The sequence below is a fragment of the Melopsittacus undulatus genome, chromosome Z (assembly GCF_012275295.1).
Source record: "Melopsittacus undulatus isolate bMelUnd1 chromosome Z, bMelUnd1.mat.Z, whole genome shotgun sequence".
NCBI classification, from domain to species: Eukaryota; Metazoa; Chordata; class Aves; order Psittaciformes; family Psittaculidae; genus Melopsittacus; species Melopsittacus undulatus.
In genome coordinates this window covers 94,618,458-94,638,817 of record NC_047557.1, presented here as the reverse complement: position 1 = coordinate 94,638,817, position 20,360 = coordinate 94,618,458, and the positions used below count along the sequence as shown (strand labels likewise).

Sequence of the window (20,360 nt, the reverse complement as noted above, 5' to 3'; positions counted from 1 at the left end):
GGAGCGTGACCAGCAAGTCAAAGGAGGTGATCCTGCCCATCTACTCTGTACTCGTGAGACCTCACTTGGAGCATTGTGTGCAGTTCTGGTGTCCTCAACATAAAAAGGACATGGAACTCTTGGAACAAGTCCAGAGGAGGGCCACGAGGATGATCAGGGGACTGGAGCACCTCCCATATGAAGACAGGCTGAGAAAGTTGGGACTGTTCAGCCTGGAGAAGAAAAGGCTACGTGGAGACCTCATAGTAGCCTTCCAGTATTTGAAGAGGGCCTACAGGGATGCTGGTGAAGGACTCTTCATTAGGGACTGTAGTGATAGGACAAGGGGTAGTGGGTTGAAACTTAAACAGCAGAGGTTTAGATTGGATCTAAGGAAGAAATTCGTTACTGTTAGGGTGGTGAGGTGCTGGAATGGGTTGCCCAGGGAGGTAGTGAACGCTCCACCCCTGGCAGTGTTCAAGGCCAAGCTGGATGAAGCCTTGGGTGATATGGTTTAGTGTGAGGTGTCCCTGCCTATTAAGGTCCTTTCCAACCCTAACTATTCTACGATTCTATAATTCTATATTTCAGCCACTCCAGCCAATGAGCCGGCTTCATTTGGAGCTTGGCTCAGATGCCTCCATACAAATGCCTGTAGCATGGGGAAGAAACAAGAGGGATTAGAGATGTGTGCAAATCTACAGTGAAATGATATAACCGGTGTCATAGACAAATGGTAGGATGGCTCCTATGACTGGAGTGTTGGAATGAAAGGTTACAGACACTTCAGAAAAGACAGGGAAGGGGAGTTGCTATTTATGCTACAGATAGGCTGGAGAATATGGAACTCTGTCTGGGGACAGGTGAGAAGTCTACAGAGAGTTTGTGGGTCAGGGTTAAAGGGAGAATAGTGATGGGGGACATTACTGTGGGGATCTGTTACAGACCACCTGATCAAAAGGAATCTGTGAATGAAGCGCTCTAGAGACAGATAGGAACAGCCTCAGGCTCGCAGGCCCTTGTTCTCATGGGGACTTCAACCACCCTGATATCTGTTGGAGAGACGTTATGGCCCGACACAAGCAATCCAGAAAGCTAACCATATCCTGGGCTGCATCAAAAGGAGTGTGACCAGCAGGTTGAAGGAGGTGATCCTGCCCCTCTACTCTGCTCTCGTGAGACCTCACTTGGAGTATTGTGTGCAGTTCTGGTGTCCTCAACATAAAAAGGACATGGAACTGTTGGAACAAGTCCAGAGGAGGGCCATGAGGATGATCAGGGACTGGAGCACTTCCTGTATGAAGACGGGCTGAGAAAGTTGATGCTGTTCAGCCTGGAGAAGAGAAGGCTGAGTGAAAACATCATAGCAGCCTTCCAGTATCTGAAGGGGACCTGTGAGGATGCTGGGGAGGGACTCTTCACTAGGGACTGTAGTGACAGGACAAGGAGTAATGGGTTGAAACTTAAATAGGGGAAGGTTAGATTGGATGTAAGGAGGAAGTTCTTTCCTGTAAGGGTGGTGAGGCACTAGTATGGGTTGCCCAGGGAAGTTGAGAATGCTCCATCCCTGTCAGTGTTCAAGGCCAGGTTGGACGGAGCCTTGGGTGAGATGGTTTAGTGTGAGGTGTGCCTGCCCTAGATGATCTTAAGGTCCTTTCTGACCTTATAATAATTATTCTATCATTTTATGATGCCTGCAGATTGGTACCTTAGAATATAATGTGATAGAAGACCTATGCTTTGTTTCAATTCTTCTATTCTCTATGTACTTCTTCTGTGGATGCCCACCACTTGCTTTGCATATACTAAAATCCACATTTTCTCACTTGCTAACAATACCCATATTCAATGTAAGTTTTTTCATCAAGGGAAAATTAGATAATGTGGTGTCTGGTTTAAACCAGCGGGTGAGTAGAGCACTCTGAATTACTAAGAAATATCTTTTGCTGGTTCTACCTACAACTGGGCTCCTTGCCTCCAGTGATCGTCTCCAAGTCAGTCATTTATTTAGCTATATTCCCCCTCATTGAGGTGCAATCTAGTAGGAACACGCAGCATATTAAGCTGAAACACAAACCCTCAGCTTTGCTCCTATTCACCAGGGGCTGGGTGCAAAGCAGTTACTGAGCTCAGACCCTCAAATAAGAAAAAGTATTTCTTAGGTTGCTCCTAATGACTCCTCCAGTTAATTCAGAAGCAGCACTGATGATAGTCTCTGGGGAGAACTACACTTACTTTTTCTCAGCTGCTGGCATTACTGCTGTAAAATAAAGGCTTTGAAAGAAATTATGGGAGAGGAATCTTTACACTAATGAAGAGACCTCATGAGAAAGAAAAGTTATGCATTACTCTATATCACCACAGGTGTTCCCCAGGGATCACCAAAAGGCTACTCAGATACATAAGTATTCGCTTAAATGCCTTTAGGAAAATTATCTACATTTATTTTCAATGCCATGTGCCCCACACATTGCTTTCAAATTATAGTTACCTTTAAACACTAAAATATTTATTGCAGCAACAATAACAGTAAACAACTTTTAAACCAGAACTTTCATGAAACAAAATTTATGCAAACTCTTTCCCATTCTTTCCACATGCAAACTAATTTTTCTTGTTATTACTGCAGATGTGCATTTATTACATCTCAAATCTACAGAGCTGTCCACCAGCTAAAAAGCCAACCCTTCTCAGATATAATTCACTTCATGATGTATCTATCACCCACTTCAGCTCCAGAGCTCTTACTGGCAGCTTGCAAACACCAAAGGAATTAGTCACAAAGTACCTCTGATCTTAACGCCAAATTATTTTTAAGGTTTTAATTTCATAAATCTTTAGCAAACTGAGGAATATCGTATCAGGAACAGAAAACAATAAATACAGCCTTAGACATTACTGGTTGAAAGGTATCACGCTCTGTCACTTTTGGGAAGTTACTACTGTACGAAAGCTTTTCATGGGCCTATGGGAAATATGTTTGTCAAGTGCAGAAAGGACAAACTTTTAGCAGAAACCACCATCACAATTGGCACTAATTGGTAGTTAAATTGACAACTGGAACGGAAGCATCCTGACAGCACCAGAGGTGGGCCCTACAGGTAGAAATTGAAAATCATTTACTAGAGCAATGTTGGAAAGATTAAATGATCATAGGACATCTTCAGAACATCATGTGGAAGGCTCCACTTAATTTTTCATACTGTCACTTCAGCATTTTGCATGCATACTTGGAAAACATTTCAATTTATTGTGGGAAAGATAAAGTGTTTAGATCAGTATATTGAACAAAAGCACACAAGCTTCTAATTCTTCACAAACCAAAAAAAATCACAGCATAAGCACCTTTTTTATTTTTTTTTTATTTTTTCCCCAGAAGATTAGAAATCTTTATGACTTTGGAAGAATATGACAAGGAAATTTTTGTGCGTAATGCTAAAGTAACACTGGTGGCCCATACTGGTACATGCCCCTTTTTTAGTCTCTTGCTTTAGTAGCTTGAGGCAGAAATAAGAGAAGGTATCTGACGAAATGCCTCTTTGAGGTTATTACCAGCCAAGTTGTATTAGCTGACATAAAAGTGTTTCAAGTTGTGACTCAACTTAAACTGCATTTAAATCATGCCCCCAGACTGGAGATGAAGGAGCATGAAAGCATCAAACCTCACCCCATGATACTCCCAGAAAGCTGCAGAAATAAGATTTTAGAGTCTGAAGATACATCGCATTTGTTAACGCTTACAGAAATCAACACAATTATTTATACATTATATTAGAAAATGTAAGCACTGTTGGATCATTTCAGTCAAACTGTCCTTGCTTAAATTTGTACATTCACAAAGAAATTTATTGGAACTTGTACTTAGTTAAAACGAAACACATGAAATCTGTGCAGACTCATGATTGTTTAAAACCCACTACTCTTATCAGGCTTCTATAAAATATTGTATACTATGTTTATTGTCTTAGCAGCAACTTTTAATTAAGAGTTTTTCTCAGAGCTACTTATATTCCTGCCTACAAAGCTGATTTAGACCACATAAACTGGAGCATTCTATGAAATATTCAGTCATTTCTTCTCACTTAGAAGCACACAAAAGACAGGGGGAATTAATATTTTCAGGAAGAATACAGTAGCAAAATAAATGATATATTTCAGCTTCTGGGAGTTTATTAAACATAAGTAAGCAAATTAGTATATAATTATGGTTGCAAACCAACAACAAAAATCTAGGGCTCAGAAAGCAATGCTGACTTCGCAACATTTTAGATATTGAATATTTTATGGAATTCATTTAAATCACAGATATCAGAACATATAAGTGTATATTAGAAGGAAAAGAGAAGAATCTGTATATTACGGTGGTCTGATTTCTCTTGTTCTAGCTGTGAAAACTCTGTCAATTCATTAACATAGCCCTAGGAAACTTATGCTAGCGCTGTACTACACCTATATTTAACGATGATTTCTTCCATTCAGCGGAACAGTGTGTAATTCATCCCCAAAGTAATGAAAGACTGAGCTATATACATTTCTGCTATCACTTGAGAATAACAGTATTTTCAGGCAGCCAGGATAATCACAAACTTAATGCAGGAATAAAAAGGAAAACATATGGAAAGAACTTGTTTAATTAAAACCTTGTTTACTTTGCATATATGTATCACTTGTACTTCAACAGAACTATTTATAATTTTTAAACAAGTAAGATTTTACCATTTCCTTGTTAAGAGATAAAATGTATGTTGGCAAGGAAATCAAAGATTGCATAAAGCATGTATAACGTAGAACATACAGCTTGAAGCTATTTATAAGTGCTCTCTGCATTTCCAGGTTTGGTTTTTACAGTAGAGCAGCCTGAAGCACTTAACTGTGAAAACATGATGCCTCTCTACTGCTCCTCCTACAGGAAAACTATTTCTCCTCTAAAGGCTTGAACCTAAACTCTATACATCAAGGGGAAAAAAAATCTCCATTGCTCTAAAAAAGCAAAAGTTGCTTAACCCCTCATCCTACAAGCCATACAAAAAACCCACGGCATTTAACAGAGTGAAAAGACACATACCATGTGTGTCAGAAGCAAGGGAGAAAAACTCCCCAGTCACAGATAAAAAATGTCTATCTGAGACTCACTTATACTAAAGAGGTGAGCCAGCCATACTCTTTCTGAGTCTCAGTAACTCAGTCTGGTTTGTTTCCTCCCCTGTCCTGGCTACCGACCGCATGCCACATATGTGACACAGCAGCTCTGTGTCTGACACAGGTGCTGGTATTCCCTCGCATGCCCATTTTCAAACCTCTCATCACAGAGACTGTGTGCAAAATATGAAACATATTATTTTAGGACTGGAAAGAAATAAATTCAAAAAAATCCTGGGAAAGGTTCTGGAAGAAACTGTGGAGTACTGCCAGAGGAGTGTTATCACAGAAAGAGCACCAATCTGACTGACCATTAGTGGTGTTCTGTGCCTGGATTTAGATGGTGATTTATATATTATTGAGTAAGGGAATATAAAAACCAACCCAAAAAAAAAGAAAAGAAAAGAGAAAAAAAGAAAAAAAAAAGAAAACGAAAAAGAAAAAAGAAAAAAGAGAAAAAGAGAAAAGAAAAAGAAAAGAGAAAACAAAAAAAGGAGAAAAGAAAGAAGAAAGAAAAGAAAAAGAAAAGAAAGAAAAAGGAAAAGTAAAAAAGAAAAGAAAAAAAGGAAAGAAAAAAAGGAAAGGGAAGGGAAGGGAAGGGAAGGGAAGGGAAGGGAAGGGAAGGGAAGGGAAGGGAAGGGAAGAGAAGAGAAGAGAAGAGAAGAGAAGAGAAGAGAAGAGAAGAGAAGAGAAGAGAAGAGAAGAGAAGAGAAGAGAAGAGAAGAGAAGAGAAGAGAAGAGAAGAGAAGAGAAGAGAAGAGAAGAGAAGAGAAGAGAAGAGAAGAGAAGAGAAGAGAAGAGAAGAGAAGAGAAGAGAAGAGAAGAGAAGAGAAGAGAAGAGAAGAGAAGAGAAGAGAAGAGAAGAGAAGAGAAGAAAGAAAAGAAAAGAAAAGAAAAGAAAAGAAAAGAAAAGAAAAGAAAAGAAAAGAAAAGAAAAGAAAAGAAAAGAAAAGAAAAGAAAAGAAAAGAAAAGAAAAGAAAAGAAAAGAAAAGAAAAGAAAAGAAAAGAAAAGAAAAGAAAAGAAAAAAGAAAAAGAGAAAAATCCCAACCCAAAAAACCTTTGAGGCTTTTTTCACCTTCACCTGCCAGTTGTGGCCATGGGGACCCACTGATGGTGGTCCCACCAATGGTGGCCATGGCAGGGCAAAGTGGCTGATGGAGCTCAATGAGGATGTTCTGCGTGGTTGGTGAGATCTTCATCTACTGTTCCAATTCCCATGTGAGTGGATATCAGTGGGAAAGCAGAGGGGGAACATGGGGGAACAGTGGTTGATGGAGGAGCTGGGTGTCAGCCCCACATGCGTCATCCACCATCCCTGGCAGAACTTCAAATGTGAAGGAGCAGAACTTCAGGGGCTTCAGGGAGACCATAGAGCAACTTTCAGTACGTAAAAGGGCCAACAAGAAAGCTAGAGACAGGCTTTTGACAAGGCTCTATAGTGACAGGACAAGAAAGAATTGCTTTAAATTGGCTGAGGGGAGATTTAGATTAGGTATTAGGAGGTTCTTCCCTGTGAGGGTGGTGAGGCACTGTCAAAGGTTGTCCAGAGAAGCTGTGGCTGCCCTATTGCTGGCAGTGTTCAAGGCCAGGCTGGACAGGGCTTGGAGTAACCTGGTCTAGTGGAAGGTGTTAGAACCACATGATCTTTAAGGTTCCTTCCAAACCAAACCATTCTGTGATTCTTTGATTCTGTTCTCTCCATGCATTGTGCTTACGAACAGCTGTTAGCATGTTAACTATCCCAGGTTTTTGCTTCAAAACATCCATTAAGCCAGGTCCTATCCCATCTAAAAATCACAGATATTTCATAAACCAGGAGCTATAACTGTCTAGCTAAACCCTATTTTCTTAATGCTTTTTAACTCTATTATCTATTTCATTGTGAATTCAGCGGCTGTCTCCTGTGAAAGAACAGTGGCATTTGCTGCACCACAGACTTCACAGCACATCTGCCATGGTGCTGCAAATGCATACAGGGGAGTTTGAGGAAATGCAGCAGTGTATATCAAGTAAAAGTTCTATGTAACTAATCAAGTCCACAGGGACAGCATGCAGTGTCACAAGACATATCACTCTACAGTTGAATGAGGTTGTCAGCCACTGAGAGATCTGGAAACTTCTAGCAGCAGTATGCAATACATGTAATCTGCTAAAGTCACAGTATTTCTGCAAAGCATGTCTTCCAATGGATGAAGAAAAAGAAAAAACAAAACAATAAAAGAAATGAGGTATGAAAGGGTATTTGTTAATTTCTTTCCATATTGTGCTGCTGTGAAAAAAAACAAACTTGTTTGAAGTATGTCACATGGACATGAAAAAGGTTACGTTGTAGGTTTCTCAAATTGCATATACACATGTACAGACCAAAATAATGTGTAAATTATTACAATACCATGTGTGAAAATACATGAAATATTAATACAGACAAAAAATAACAGAAAAGACAGAATGTTTCTAGCATTTTATAGATAAATCTTATAAATTCAGAAATCACCCTAAGAGTATTCATACACTGTTTTACAGATGTGTAAACTCTAGTAGAGCTCCTCACAAATTCGATAAAATTTGACATTAAAAGTGCACATTGTTGGAACTTGCTGTAAGAAGTTCAAGAATGAAAGCAAAAGATTCTTCGTGCCATTGAAGAAAACTGCCATGCTTTAAGAAAGCAGTCACATTAAATCCTCCTATTAGTCTCACCCCAGATTCTTTCCTTTATTAGAGCAAATACATTGGGAATGCATTTATTAATACATATTCATGCAGAACAGCAATGAGTAAGTACCTCAAAGTGTGCAGTTGTATCGCAACATTTAAAATACAGAAGAAAGGTCTTTATACCTGGAAGCTGTTTCTTGTGGAAAAATTGAGGAGCCTGATAAAAGATGCTATGGATCCCTGTAAATCCTGTCTTGCTAAACTCTCTACTTCAGTAACTTTGGTATGAGATCCTTTTAACTAACAGAATGAATGCATAGACTCTATATTCAGGCTTTAATTAGAAAATTATTTGTATTCTGTTTGTATTTATTATAATTAATCTCAAATTTTAGCTTTATTTTGCTGGTACACATTTCAATTCCATATGAATCAAGTGTTTCTACCCCATGACTTTCCACCCACTGACATAAAAAACATTTCAGCTGTTTTAAGAGCTGAAATTTCAGTAGGCTTTAAATGTATGGTTGAGCACATACATCAAATTCTGCTTATATTACAACTGTTTGTGCAAAAAACTTATTTTTGATTTACTACTACAGCACCTGATTACATATTTGTACAAATCATGCATGACTTTGAAAAATACCATGTACACTCTACAATACTGTAGAAAGAGACGAAAAGGCAAACAAACCCAACATAATTAGATTTGCTTCAAGAATGTTCCTATGTTAATTCACTGTATCATATTTTACAAAGTGCTCTTCATTCAAAGTCTGACAAAAAAAGGAAAAAAACCCCAAACTAATTAAAAATCCACAAAATCACAACCAAGGTAAATCACAGGGCAGAAAAACTGTTCATAAAGTAAATCATAGAAGGAAGAAGATAGCCCAAGTGTGCAAATCCCTTGGGGAGGTCAAAACTGAAAGGTTGGAGGAAGAGTACAAGTAAAAAAAGAACTGAGGAGAAATTAGGCAAGAGCAAATCTACTGTGAGTTCTGAGAATGAAATTATTTTTAAATTGCAGTGACTAAGAATCCAATGACGGTGACAGAGGACAAACCACAGCTCAACTTCAAGGAGGAGAATATTTACTTGTGACATTTGGTACACCTTTAAATTCTGGGGAAAAGAACTGCCAAGAACTAAAATTGAGGGAGTTGCTGCTTTACAGTCAGGAATCATTAAGAGCAGCTCTGAAAAATGTGGGATACTTCTGTTACCACTGACTACAGCAGAGTTTGAAAGCACCCAGAGTACTCGTAAATCTTAGGAAAGAAAAATAAGTCAGAAATAAGGATTATTTTTCTGTAGAGAGTGAAAAAGTACAGCCAAGAATTGCAAGAATACGTTAGTCATTTTAATGAATAAACCAAGGATTTCTCCCTATGGGAGAAAATTTCAGTTTTTGCTCATTTCCATCTATATCATGCAGTGTTTTAATTACGCAGCAGTCTCAACAAATAGATTGTCACAGCATTTTAGAGTAGCTAATTCTACTCAAAATGCCAGCAGAAGATGGGATAATGTCTTTATTGGTTTGGCTTATTTTAACCCACCTGCTTCTATTCATAATGACTTGAACAATTCAGGATATTATATCCACCAAAAAAAGCTAATATTGCAGAAATATTAAGACTTGGATATACCCTGACAAACAAAGTACTACAAAGAACAAATTCAGGATTCCCCCACCTACTCAAAAGCAACTAAAAATAATTTTAAAAGCTTGACCAAAATATTCTAAAAAGAATGGGTTGGATAAAATATTTTAAGGTCTCAGATAAGCACATCACTGCTGTCTCTCTGCAATGGAAGTGTGTTACTAACAACAGAAAAACAAGTAAGATCAGATGTATAATTCCTGATATAAATATAAATTAAGACAGCACTCAAAAGTGATTGGAGATAAAGCTCATTACCTCTGCTGATCCTAAGTTTCTACGGAAAGTGGTTACACAAGGGAAAATTTAGGCATGCACTTTATCAGTATTCTCTTTAATAATAGATTGACATATATTGACAGTCCCTATATTATATCATTCCTTTACCCACAACATTTCCAAAATTATCATGAAGTTAACCAATACTCATGATTTCTGTTCTCTAGATTTATTTTTTTTTTTACTCTATTTCAGTAGTTGAGTAATAGGACAATAATGTACCTGGTTATTCAAAGGGAACTGAACATGAGAGATAAACAGTAAAGGTACTTATAACTGCTCACTATAGGCTAAAGATGCATTTAGAGACAGATAATTCTTTTCTAAGAACAATTTTAAAGATAAAGTCATTCTTGATGACTGCAGATGACCCATAATCTTTCTTTAGTTAAAGTGCAAGTCTGATTCACTGATGGGGGTAATATATTGAGCTGCAGAATAATCTAAGATGCAGAATCAGTCACAGGTCTAAGGCAACAGGAAAGGACACACAGAAAACATGGTAAGTTTCCATGTGTTATCTTCCTACTTTTGAAAAATATTACAAAATCTGTGGCAACAATGTTATTTCATGTGTGTGCATATCAGGACCTCCCTAAAAACTAGTACTTGCAATTTGCTGTATATACCACACTTCCCTTTTTGTTTGTTTGGTTTAGTTTTTGTTTTAAATTTTCAGAGCATAAATAACCTCTGTGTGATCAGGCTGCTGAGAGAAAATACCTATAGGTGTAACAACCTTTTTGAATGAATGAATAAGACAACAAGCTGCTTTGGTGAAAATCTGCAGCTGACAGAGGAGAGTGGTGACTAATGATATTAAAGTAAGATGTGTACATGATTATGTATATTTTACAAATGCAATATTCATTTTTTTCTTTCTGTAAGTAGGAGGTTTGCAACCAGGAAACCATATCCTTAAACTGAGGTAATTTAAAGCACATAAGTGCAGATAACTCCAGACAAAAAATTCAGAGTGACAGAGCACCTCAGATTTTAATTTCTAGAGGAGTGCAAATGGATTAAGACCTTCACATGCTATACATTTACATACTCAGAGAAAAAAAAACAAACCAAATTCTGCCTTACCCGGCCAACTAGTATTGGTTCAGGTCCAGAAAATTCTTCTAATACAAACATTTGATTCCAAACCCAGCCTCTCTTGGAACGGTTCAAAACTCTTTGTTCTTCATTTAGCCTTTTTAGTCCTGTACTGGATCCACTTGGTATTACTTGAGACTGATTCATTGGAGCCATATAAATGGAAGGAAGGACAGTAATCCATAATATTATTAATGGAGTCCATGTATCCATAAGCATTTCCATTAGTCTTTCTGGCATTGTACCACAAGCTACGCAAATCACCACAGAAATGAAATTATTATTTTGCTTTCTTCCAGACTGTAGCAATCCAATTCATCATGCAGTACAGAACATTTACTTACAGCTCCTCCATGTGTTTACAGCACAGTCAACGTAAAAATAGCTTAGATTATAAAAACATGACCCATTGAGTTTTTCAGTCATTAAAGAATTCTGGAAGAGAAAAACAAAAAAAAGAAAAAAGTCAAACCAATGACTACAGAGCTCAGAAAATCATTACTTTTACATCACAAAAAGAACCATATTAGGTTTTAAATTTGTAGTACATAATGTTATTGCATATTAAATTAGTTAAAAAATAATCTAAGTGATCCTGTGAACTCTTTCAGTGTCTGAAACAGTGAGAGGAGGCCCAGACGGATGATTACATACACTCAGGAAAACATTTTACTTGCAGTTTGTCTTAGATTCTGAAGAGGCTCCTGGACTTCTTGCCTGTATTTTTTTATGTAGTCAACTATAAACACTTAGTGTGTCAAATAATAAAAGTTAAGCACAATAATGGGTTTGCATTCAGACTTATTGTCCTTTCCCCTGCAACAAAAAAAAATTAATTCCTGTAAGCAGACATGGCTTCAGCAGCAGTAATCACCTAGCTGCAGCAGCACAGAGCTCAGCAAAACCTTCACAATCCAGCAGAGGAGCAGGAGTGGAAAGTCCACCGTGAAATCTGTGATACCCAAAACAGACTACTACCAGAAGCTAAGTAAGCTTATTTATGCATATCTGCCTTGAAGGACTCTGAACATCCCTCTCTAACTTTCAGAGAAAACACAGATTCTACTTCCAAGACATTTTCCATGATGTGCACTTGGAGGCATTTTGTCTTTCTTTCCCCACTCACCCTTTCATATATTAGAAAGGCATATCAGGCTTCATCTGAAAGTAAATATTCCTTTAAATAGACAAGCAAGTTAACGTAGTAAGGCTTGCTAGTATCACGGCAATTGGCTAACCTGAAATGCAGCCATGGATCACTTAGAAAGATAGATAGGACACAGCTCAGGGAGAAGGGCTGCATTACAGCTACCCTAATGAGGCTGGGGTTATGTAAAAAGATTCCTGATGCATTTTCTTTGACTGATTCACATCCAATCTCATGAGAAACCACTATATACAAGATAGGTAGAAATGTCTACTCTTAATCTTACTACTGAGTCTTCGGCTTTTCTGTTTCCACTGTAAAATGAGTTCGTTGTGATGCATGTCCATAAAAATCTCGGGTATGCTAGGGTTGGTTTGTTTTTTTTTTCAGGGGTGGGTGGGTTCTTTTGTTGTTGTTTCATTGACACTCATGGCAGAAAATATCTGAAAACATGAATAGCACCAGTAAAAGTCAGCTGTAATTTTAAAAGCAAACAATGCAAAAAGTTTTTGTTTTTTTTTAAACTTCAGTAATTGCCAAAGCAACTGTGAAATCTGTTACATAAAATTCTTAAACTGTGAGAAACTTGTCTTGTTAAAAGAAGGGAAGAGCTGTTATCAAACTAAAACTCAGTATCTCAAGTAACATGGACGAATGGTAAGCTAATAGTGCGGTGCTTTGACAATGCATCAAGAATAAGGTGAATATCCACTGCAAAAGTAACTGTGGCTTACAGGCCTCATTGCCAACTGAGATGGGAAGAATACAGTATGCTCTTGCAATGAAATCTGAGGGAAAATGCAAAGGAAGCAAGAGAGGCCTTCAATCTCTTGGCTTTTTCTCAATCACAGAAAAGTGAATAGGAGGAGCAAATAGTCTATTTTTTTATGGGAAGGGTCTCTTCTAACTCTCTGGTTTAGGGATTTAAACAGAGGCTGCTGCTGCTTTCTGGCACGTATCAAAAAGTTAGGTTTACTGTATCACGTTTGGTGGTAGAAGGTATCAAAACAAAGTAGCAGCCAAACTCTCAATGAAATCAGTTAAGCGTGTTTGTATGGGATCCTTGTGCACATGTTGAGTGGGCTTGTGGGTGCATGTGTCTACCAGAGAACAGATATTTCTGATTTTTTTGTTGAAGCAAGAATTGAAACACAGGAAAAATAGAACCCCTGTAAAATAGAGTAATAGACATCATCTTCAAACAATATCCAGGATTAAATTCAAGACTGGGGGCATAAACTGAAAATCCAACTTGAAAGTCCTTTTCTGTAGCTGAGTTTTCAGTTTTTATATACAAAGAGATTTTTGACCCAGAAATAGAAGCCAACCAGAAACAGAATAGTACATTACACCTTTGTGCAAGAAAGCCTTAAAAAGAACCCAAGTGGGCTATTACTGACTTTCTCACTCTTCCAGTACTATCGGTATACTACTTTTTATTCTCAGAACCAAATAATAATAAAGCACTTCTTTTCATAATCAAGAGGCTTTCTGAAAACAATTCTTAATTAATCTAGACAGGCTGCCTTGTGAAAGAGATTAAATAAATGAGATATAACAACACGATGCTCACAGAAACATTTTTTGTTTGAAGAAAGAACAGGATATTTGTTTTTCAGACTGCTACTCTGAAGACTTGGCAAGCATTAAGTTCATTTCAGGGCATCCCTCCTCAGTTCCACCTCCAGACTTCCTGCCTGTTACTCTTCACTTATCCCAATCAAATTTAGGCCCTATCTAATAGCACTAATGCATAATATGCACTGTGACTGGACCATCCTCACAATAGCTCCCTATTCAGAAACACCTTAAGGCAGTCAAAAGCCCACTGAAAACATTAGTAATGCATACACCATGTCATTAAACCTAAACAAACAAAATAGTCCAATAAAAAGTACAGTTACACAAGCCCAGTGCACACAAAAGTGCAAGATTCTCAAGTACCAAGAGGAAGTTAGGAAGGTGTTAGGCAGCGCAGGGTAAAGAAACAATCTGATGGAGTTTTTGAACGTAATGGTGTACTGCAGGGGAATATGATCAGTGTGCAACAGTAGAGCTGGATAATTTTACCCACATTTCAATCTAGTCTCCTGGAGCCTTTTGAGATTCATTTGAGAAAGAATCTCATTTGGGATTTCACTACTCTACCAGTGAATTGAGGCATTTGTGTAATATATGGAGTTGGTATCATTCCCAAAATTTTTTACCAAATTCAGAAATGAATTTTCTTCTCCATTCGTGGGAGCAGAACACCACCCATATGGCTGGGAGCTGATGGAAGGCATTATTAAATACTAGGCCCTGCAATTTTCGTGTTGGCTACTATGAAAATCAAGAAATGCCTGGCAGTTAAATTATAATCTTCTGGATTAGCTGCGTAGGAGAAACTGATATGTCTACTGAATACTGAAGGCTATTGTAACAATATTAAAAAGCCATAAGTAAAGGGAGATCTGGCAATAAAGAAACACTAGCAGGTGAAACACAAAAACACCTTCCCTTCTTATGTTAAGATCTACAAAATGGTGAGTGTGGAATGACAGCAAAATTACACCAGTGATGACAGAAATCCGTTTTACTAAGCAACCAAAGTTGACAAGCACATGGCCCTTAGAGAGTGTATTTTCACCCTGATAAAGATGCTGTTGGTGTTTATAAAAGTATCATGTTTTGCTTTAAATTTCCATGTGTTCAAATGGCTCTGGGCTGTTTTCTTTAAGAAAACTTCCTTGTTCTTCTAACTGGTTTCCCTGGATAGTCTATGATATATGCAACTATAGATATAACTCTAATGCACCAAAACTGCTTACAAAACAGCTGTAGTTCTTCATTCACCCCTGAAAAGGGAAAGTGATATATTTCTTTAACTTACCAAATAGATGAAAGAAAATGTGACACCAAGTCAGGTAGCAGAGATTTAAATAACTCATATTCATAAATTTGTTTCTCCATGCACAACTATGCAAAAATACAGATAAAGCTGTAAAGCTGAGTGGTTTGTTTTCCTCTTGGCACATGTGCTGATATAGTTTTAGAAAAATATTATTCTATTAACAGAAACAGGCGTCTTAGATCACTACTCGTACTCTAGGGCATAGAGTGCGTTAGTTTTATACGAGTACAACATAGAAAGTGATTACAGTGAAGTAGAAGTTTATAACCTAACACTAGTTCATAACTAGCATAGCAACACCAGAAATTAATGTAAGACACACTGCAACCTCTTTTGGAAGTAAAATCTACCTAGGTTACTTGTATGAGTTAATTGTCTGCATAAAGTTAGAGCCAGGTATGTCAGTAGATAGGTATAGTAGATAATACTTAATTATGACAGTTCTCATTTTAAATCCAAGTAGTACAAAGCTTTATGATGGCTAGCATCTCCCATGTAACTAATGACACTATAATTATTCTAGAATCATCTTGCAGCTTTAAAATGTCAACATTGGAAAAAAGATTTGTTAAAAAGATGAATAAAGTTAATAAAGCCAGTTTAATATGTAAATGTCTCATTGAAAAAGAAGCAAAATAAGATCATAAAAAGCTTTTAAAAATTATTTTTAGATTTAAAACCACAATATCTGTTCAAGCAAACCACTTTATTACAATCCTAGTGCATTAATTTGCACCATGATCTTAGTTTAAAAGATTTTAAAGCCACTCTAGTGTTTCTTCACACGAGTGAGGTTTGTCTTAAGAATCAGAACAAAGTTTTTTCTTTACTTCATTCTGTATAACCTTGTCATTCTCAGTGATGCTATGCAACACCTAAGCCCTTTGACCTCATTATTTCACAAGGGTGGATTTTATCAGTTCCTAAACAGCTGTTATTGCAGTAAAAGATCCCTGAAAGTACTAGTTTATTTAAGTAAGTTACATTAAAGATGCCAGTTGAAAGTTGGTGACCTTTGCCTAAAGCATGGGTAGTTGGTAGAACCCTTAGGATCTATTTTGTCCATTAAATGACCCCTTCAGCTCACATTCAGAAGACTGATAGCAGAGTGTCCCGCTCTGAGGAGGTAAACAACACATAAAAGCAATGGAGTTCTAGTAAAAGTGTTTTAGATACCTTATGCATAATTTCTACCTTTGATGCTAATTCAAGATATGCAAATCTGCATTGCAATACAAGCACCCTCAAATAATTAATGAGAGGCGTTCATTAGCTCATCATCTAGAGAGTTCCACCTAGAGCTGTGCGACAGCAGGCAGACAGCCTGTGCATTTTGTATGCTTCCTTTGGAGCCCCGAAACTCCACCTGACCCAGGCTGGCTTTCGTGTCCAGATGAATGAATTAATTTAATTTCTGCCAGAAATAGGGATCCTTATTCCTGAAAAATAGAGCTGTGGGTAATAGTTTTAACACAGGTTAGGAGAATAAAATAGGAAGGTTAATCAGATGTCCTTGACAAAACTTTCCTTCTCCTTTATCTGAAATTCATTAAGTAACAATGAGTTTCTCCTTATACTATCACAGGTTTCCCACAGCTCACGATCAGGTATTGTATTTCCCCTGTCAATAGCTCTGCAAAATTAGGATCCATTTGGACAAGCTGTGCACAGGTATAGGCATTTGTTATCTTTTAGTATTTCCTTTCTTAACATCCAAGAAGATTCCTTGGGTTTTGTCTTGTTTATTGATTTTGGTTGGCTTTTTTGTTTGTTTTTTGTTTGTTTGTTTTTTTTCTTAACCTCTGGTCATTTCTGTCCCTTTTGAGGTTTTTTGGTTTGGGTTGTTTTTTATTTTTTATTTCTTTTGGCTTTCTGTTCTTCCTGTTCCATAAGGTCTTTTACTACTACAGGTATTGCCTATACTTCCACTTATGCTGCCTCATCCCATTTCTCAAGGATTTAGACAGGGTCCTTTTCCGTCAGTAGTAGCAACATGATACAAAGCCTTCCCACTGTGGGAAGTACAATTATCTTTCCTTCATTGATCCTCTTTTGGCAGCAGGATAGAGCTTTAAGTTTTCAATAGTAAAAATATACATCCTTAGCACTCCAGTCTCACTCGTAGGAATAATTCTTACTCATGAGAGAACTGTGGCAAGGATTTTAATTTGCCATTAAAGCAGAACAAAACCAAAGTCCATCAGTACAGAACTATCAACACAACATAACCAACAAAATAAAACACATCATCTTTGCCCTCATAACTTTGCTACATACTCATCCTGTTTCCAGTACATCTTCATATTGCACATGAACTTCATTTTGAGTCACCTTGGATGGGGCAGCATTTTCATATTTCCACTGCAAAGGAATGAGTACTTCTTGCCATAAATAATAACTATTATTCTTCAGTGGATTATTAATTTGTGTAAAGATTACGGACTCCCCAAAAATTAAAATTAAAAAGCAATTATCCACCTTACTGCAAGCTGAAGAGGGACAGACATGCTGCTATGGCAGCAGCTAAGATCATCCTTACAATGACCACTGCAAAGTGCCACTTGCATGCCCTCGCTAGACTTCACTGCTTCTTTTATCTGCCAGCATAACTATGTGTAGACACTCCCTAACCCAGTTCTGTCAACATGATCTTGTTAACTTAAACGCTTTTAATAGTAAGGTGTTTTAAAACCAAATCATTTTGACAGAGCTGGGTTAGGCCATTGCTCGTGTTATTTTCCACCAACAACAATTTTAATATAAGAGGTTCTTGCCCCCCCGCCGCCCCCACAACATGCCAGCTGCATTTCCAACAATTTTTCTTCATTTCCATTCCTTTCTTCACTGCATTTTACTGTCCCTGCAGTCATGCTATTTGCAAGGCAACACTGCAAACCAAAATTGCAACAAAACCCCGTTTCAAGTCTTCTCCTTCCAGTTTATAACCCAGATCACTGTTCAACTAAAGAGCCCATAAACTACAGGACAACAACAGAAAATTTTGAAAACAGCTGTGCCTGCAAAGAGCATACGATGTTTGACTATGTGCTTTAGAAAGCAATCAGACGAAGAGTTGAATCAACAAAACTTAGTGGAGAATAACTTCTGGAAAAGAGGAGCAAACAAGCAATTAAGGACAGCAAAACTACTTAAATAAAACTTATGGACCCCTAGTATATTACCACAGCAATCTGACGCAGCTCTGCTCATTGATGCTGTTAGGTTTTCAGGACGGAAACCTCTCCCACTGTATCAGCTGCAGCCCGGCAGCAGTCAGATGTGCTGTTCTGAGAGCAGTCTGTGTCAGGAACTCCCGGTGATCCTGACTAAGATCAAGCAGCACACGCCACTGCATAGTGGAGAAGGGCTGAAAAAAGCAGTGAGCCAGCAACCAGATTCTGGGCCACACAGGGTCTAGACATTGCCAGAAATCATAATTATGTGTTATAGTTGCTCTAAACTTCACCAACTAACAGTGATTATAAGGGACTGTTATGTCACCTGGAGTTAACTGTAACACAGGAGAGCATTAGCCACACATCCTTTCCTTTGGCCAAGCACCTGAAATTTCAAAGGAAGGAAAATGAGATGGGAAATGTTATGCTAACTCTGCTGCAGCAGCAGTGTGAGGTACACTTGAAGAACTGCCATCTGAGATGTGCAGGAGAGGGTCCTGTCAATATTTAGTGAAAATCAATTGAAAACCAATTGTCCAAGTTTATTTTGATATATTATGTGTGGCAATTTGCTCATGGCTGCTTGGAGGATCAAAGGCAGTTATCTAAAGAATTACTTCTTTCAGCAACAATGGTATCAAACAGCATCTGTTTCTTTTGGTCTTAAATGTCCTATCTTATACAAACACACACAGAGCAATTCAGTGTGCAAAGATGCTACTTTATTTTTTTAAGCTTAGTCATGCATCGCTGCTCATTATAATTAAAGACATCTGAACACTTCTTTAGGTTAAGTGAGTTCTTAAGCCAGCGTCAAATGATAAGGGACTGTTTCAAGTAGTGTTCGTCAGTCTTTGCATGAGGGATACACCTGATCGAATTCATACTCTTACATTAAGGAAATACACACAGAAATACACATACAGGTACAGAAATGCAACAGTTTCTTCAGTATTTAGACCTTTAAATTTATTTGGGGATTTGTTTATCTATTATAAGATAATTATTAGCAAAAGCAGATTACTTCATTTTTTTGAGGTCTCTTTCAGAGGCAAAGCAAAGGAAGTGATGGAAAAGCTTTTGTAAGATAAATTCCTCTTCCTTAGTTTCCTTACTCTTTGCTTTAACTAGGAAAAACCATGGCTAGTGCTCTATAGTAGAGATGAGGCTGCTGCAGGATATAGGTCATTACACAACTTGACTAATGCTTTGGGATAAAGAGAAAATGACATGTACATCCCATTGAAATATATCTTCTTTAACCAAAGTAACAGATTGTAACAAATTGTCCATTATTCTGTGATTGCTTAACATGATATTTTAACCTTTGTACAAAGTCTATTTTGTGTTAGTGATTACCTAAACCTTTTTTATACTTTTTTGGCAAATATTTTATTTCAGTAAATCCTTTTTCTTAAAAAACGAAAGAGTATCCTGGCCATGTGATGTCAACTTATTGTTTAACTTCCACTGGAATCAACAGACTTTCTGATGGCAGATATTATTCTTCTATAGTAAAATTAACATGGGCCAACTTTAAAGCTGCTAAGACTCTGACGTTCATATAAAAAGCTGTCAGACTTTCCAGATGTGTTCACTACTATATAGAAGCAGAATGCATTTCAAAAATCCCACCATGTATATTGTTAGCACTTCCAAACTATTTTTTCTACTTTATTATTACTTGCATCATGTAGTAATGCTGAGGAATTCCAGTCATGAATCCAACTGTTTGCTACGTATGTACAGATACAGGACAAAGAGGCAGTATGTGCTCCATAGTTCACAACTGAAAAATAGGACTTGTTTGCATTTTCTCTCCAGTGAACGCAGTATCTACATTTTAGGTCTGGATTTGGGGTTGGTTTTGTGGATTACTTTTGTTTGTTTGTTTGTTTGGGGTTTTGTTGTTTTTTTGTTTTCTTTTTCACAACCGCTGGTACCAAAATAATAGGCATTAAAACAACAATATAGCTATTAAAATCTACCATAAACCAAAAGGTATTTACAAACTTAGCTTTCAACCTCTTATATTTAGGAAAGAAAAAAAGATTTGGTTTTGGGTTTGTGGGAGTCAGATACTCCACTGATGTGTGTCAAAACATCACTTCACCTCACACCATTGTGCTGTGAAACTCATGATGTAGGCTCAAAAGAGAGAAGGAACATTTGAACCACCAAGAAATTTAAACACGACAAAACTAGTTGCATCTGCACTGTTTTCATTCTATAGTAAGAAATGAACTGAGTAACTTTTATTCTCTACAGTCCACTGATTAAAGTGATTTCCTGTTGACTAATACAGAATGGTATTAC

The 20,360-nt window shown here is 37.4% G+C and overlaps 1 protein-coding gene across 2 annotated transcripts in view; it reads right to left on the bottom strand.

Moving 5' to 3' along the window:
• CDH8 (cadherin 8) overlaps positions 1–20,360 on the bottom strand; it is a 153,521-nt gene that overhangs the window by 127,237 nt on the left and 5,924 nt on the right. Inside the window, exon 2 of one of the 2 annotated variants that reach the window (XM_005152164.3) lies at positions 10,817–11,263. In XM_005152164.3, coding sequence (XP_005152221.1) covers positions 10,817–11,068 — 252 coding nt within the window. In that variant the 5' untranslated portion in view covers positions 11,069–11,263. Of the gene's footprint in view, positions 1–10,816; positions 11,264–20,360 lie in introns of those variants that run through there. The other variant, XM_031051747.2, reaches the window with a different exon arrangement.